This window comes from Protobothrops mucrosquamatus, unplaced genomic scaffold, assembly GCF_001527695.2.
Source record: "Protobothrops mucrosquamatus isolate PMUCROS unplaced genomic scaffold, P.Mucros_1.0 scaffold_253, whole genome shotgun sequence".
Lineage (NCBI taxonomy): Eukaryota > Metazoa > Chordata > Lepidosauria > Squamata > Viperidae > Protobothrops > Protobothrops mucrosquamatus.
Window position 1 is genome coordinate 1,162,061 of NW_015386329.1, and position 4,031 is coordinate 1,166,091.

Here is a 4,031-nt window from a genome sequence, read left to right on the forward strand (position 1 = left end):
CTAAATATATATAACCCAAAAGGGGAGGGGGAAAGAGACGCATCCAGACAGGCTGAAACTCTTCAGTGTGTGGTACTTGTTTAGTTAGGAGTCTGATATTCACCTTGGTTACAAGAATTTTCTGGTGCAAAAATTATCACATTTGTCCTAGCTAGTTTCTATCCATTTGGAATGAGATCCTGTTGGAGCTCATTGCAGTCAGTTGAGATTAAGTCCCTGAAAGCATGTTGGCACCTACAGCTAAGTATGTAGCAAAGCTACTATGCCCTGGGGTTTCTTGACAAAATAGCTCTCCATATTACCTGCATGGTAAAGGAATACAAAATAAAAACTTGTGCCAAGATCATAAATAGAAATCCAGACAAATACCCTTCACATCAGCATTCTTCAATGTGTCATTTTTAACCAACAGCATGGTGGGGTTTACCCTTCCTTTGCTCCTGTGCAAGTGGATCCGGATACACAGCAGGGCCTCAAGGAGAACCAGATGATAGCACAGATGGCAGATGACAAATCTGGCAAGGTTTGACGGGTGGAAATTGCTTGTTCTAATTGCTTGTCAAGTCCAGTACCTATGTCAGAGTTAAGGACTTAAGCTTAAGGCAAAACAACATTAGAACAAAACAAAGAAAAGGCTGGTAGAAATGGAGAAGGAGGGAAATAGCTAATTTATCTGCAACCTAGAGTAGAAAGATGGTTCCAGGAAAGCCTAAAACAGTTGTAGCTACTTATACACATGATGTAGACCCTGCAGTATAAATTTGCAACATTTGAACAAAGCAGGAGGCTTGAGATGGTTGGTAATTCAGAAAAGAATTTGGTGTCTGAGAAAGAAACCTATTACAAGATGGTGATTTGTGCCATAATCATAACCATAAATAATGTACTGAACAAAATATTAAAAATAGAGTATTTCTATAATATCAACTAAAATAAAATTGCTCACAATAACTCTTGAAAAGCAGGCATGGGAAGAAATATTGTGTTATACAGATTTCATGGATATTGAGAAATACCTATCCAATATTTTAGTATCATGGCCACAGCCAGCTTTTTCTTTCTAAATTGATGAGACATATGTAGACTAGGCCAGAATAATCTGTTTTGACTTCTTTATTTTCTTCTGCTCAATTGTGTCCAGTTCTTGGAGGCAGTCTGGACAAATCCCTTGGTAACGCTTTTTCAGAACTGCTGTGCGATAGCCATTGACTTCCTCCTAGGGCTGAGAGAAAGTGACCTGGCCCAAGGTCACCCAGCTGGCTTTGTGCCCAAGGCTGGACTAAAATCTTATGGTCTTTGGTTTCTAGCCCGATACATAAACCATTATAGCAAACTGGCTCACTGTTTTGATTCTAGATGGTTATTAAAACTGCCAAGGCAAATGAGAGCCAACACCCCAGAAGGCAGGCTTAGGATACAGGAGGATCTGGACAGACTTGAACACTGGGTGCTATCTAACAAAATGAAATTCAATGATGAAAAAAGTAAGGCTCTACATTTAGGCAAGAAAAACCAAATGTACAGGTATAGTATAGGGGGTACCTTGCTCAATAGTAGTAACTGTGAGAGGGATCTCGGAGTCCTAGTGGACAATCATTTAAATATGAGCCAGCAGTGTGCTGCAGCTGCCAAAAAAGCCAACACAGTGCTAGGCTGCATTAACAGAGGAATAGAATCAAGATCACGTGAAGTATTAATACCACTTTACAATGCCTTAGTAAGGCCACACTTGGAATACTGCATCCAGTTTTGGTTGCCACGATGTAAAAAATATGTTGAGACTCTAGAAAGAGTACAGAGAAGAGCAACAAAGATGATTAGGGGACTGGAGGCTAAAACATATAAGGAACGGTTGCTGGAATTGGGTATGTCTAGTTTAATGGAGAGAAGGACGAGGGGTGACATGATAGCAGTTTTCCAATATCTCAGAGGCTGCCACAAAGAAGAGGGAGTCAAGCTATTCTCCAAAGCACCTGAAGGCAGGACAAGAAGCAATGGATGGAAACTAATCAAGGAGAGAAGCAACCTAAAATTAAGGAGAAACTTCCTGACAGTTAGAACAATTAACCAGTGGAACAACCTGCCTCCAGAAGCGGTGAATGTGCCAACACTGGAAGTTTTTAAGAAGAAACTGGACAGCCATTTGTCCGAAATGGTATAGGGTTTCCTGCCTGAGCAGGAGGTTGGGCTAGATGACCTCCAAGGTCCCTTCCAACTTTTTTTTTTTTTTAATTATTATTATTATTATTATTATTATTATTATTATTATTATTATTATTATTATTATTATTATTATTATTATTATTATTATTATTATTATTATTATTATTATTATATTATTATTATATTATTATTATATACTTGTGAACTCACACACTCCTAGATTATTTTTCTTGATAGTTTATAGATTAATATTAATTTTTTATTATTTTTGCTTTGGGAGGACTGTTGTAAATCATTGACAATGCATGTCAGAACCAAGCAGCAAATCCCAAACTACCCTTAGTTTTGGCTGGAAGTTAGCCAATTGCTGTTTGGGACAATTGTATCATTTGTTTAATGGCCAGAATACCTTGGGACCTTGACTACCATGAGATTGAGTCCCTTCCTTTTAGGCTGCTTCAGTCTAACATTTTTTCCCACTGTTAAAGTGATTAGGCATTTTGTATAAAAACCCAGGGGCATTCAAAAAAGGCAAGATAATGGTTATGTCCATGTGAATATGCTGAAGGTACAACTGCCATCTTGATTTTTTTTTATTCTCACCTCTGCAGTAATTAAAAAAAGTTAAAACTGCATTATTTAGTTGACACAGAAAGGGGAGGTTTCAGGATCCAGGGGGTTATAAATAGATTTTTGAAAATTAACCTAATTTTGTGAGCAGTGCCTTGCGTATGAAATATTTGACTGGCAAATCAGTTCTTCAGCTAAAAGTCCTGCTATACAAGATCATGTAGAGGAACACACACACACACACACACATACACATATATGTGCAGGTCTTGGTGTATTCAGGTCTTTTCCCATGTAAGATTGAGAGTATCTTGGCGACGTTTCGACGAGGTCCCACTCATCATCTTCAGGCTGGAGTCTTCGGCTTCTGTGCGAGCAAAGTGTGATCGGAGCTGCCGTCTCTCTATAAATACTGGTGGGGGTGGGTGGAGTGCTGGCTTAGTTACTGTAGGTGGATTGGTTGGCTGTGTGGGAGCCATTGTTTGTGGAATGTTTGGCTGTTTCGTAACATCCTGAGTAGTTGAGGTGCTGGCTGTTGACCATTAGTCTTTTGTGTTATAACGACCTGGGTAATGGGTTGTGTGATTACATCCTGAGATCTAGTGTAGTGATATCCTGAGTTTTGTGTTGCAACATCCTGGGTGGTTGGCTGTGTTGTAGCATCCTGAGCTTTAGCGTTGTAACCTCCTGAGTTCTGTGATGTGATGTCCAGAGCAGAAGGCTGTGATGTAGCATACCGGGCTTTGGTTTGGCTCCGAGTTTGCGGTCTAGCTCTGTGTTCATGGCGTGTGTCTGTTTGCTTTGTGTGGGGTCAGAGGGAGGTGCAGCAGCTGGTGATGTCGTCGTGGTTTGGCTTCTGGATGGTGGTTGCATTTCATCTGAAATTACACACTCTTACAAACGTATTAATCTCCAACGGATTCCAAAGAAATACAATTACCAACCTAATCCAAAGGGAAACACCCCCCAAGAACTAAGACATAGAACAGTACAACGACATCGCCCTCCTCCCCTACATCAAAGGCACCACAGATAAAATCAGCAAAATTCTCCACAAACACAATATCAAGACAGCCTTCGGCACCGACCAAAAAATAGTCAACATCTTAAGAAACCCCAAAGACAGGATCCAGCTAGAAAACCAAGGAGTCTATGAAATACCATGCAAAATCTGCCCAGCCACATACATTGGACAAACTAATAGGAGAATAAATGCCCGCATCGCAGAACACAAGAACGCAGTCAGAAAAGAAGAAAAAACTTCCTCCCTCTTCCAGCACCTTAAAGCTACAGGACAT

At 40.1% G+C, this 4,031-nt stretch overlaps 1 protein-coding gene across 1 annotated transcript in view; it reads left to right on the forward strand.

Moving 5' to 3' along the window:
* The window catches only part of ERBB4 (erb-b2 receptor tyrosine kinase 4), a 593,387-nt gene that overhangs the window by 2,125 nt on the left and 587,231 nt on the right, over positions 1-4,031 (forward strand). Inside the window, exon 4 of the mRNA XM_015831035.1 lies at positions 413-523. Within this exon, the coding sequence (XP_015686521.1) occupies positions 413-523 (111 nt within the window). The remainder of the gene's footprint in view (positions 1-412; positions 524-4,031) is intronic.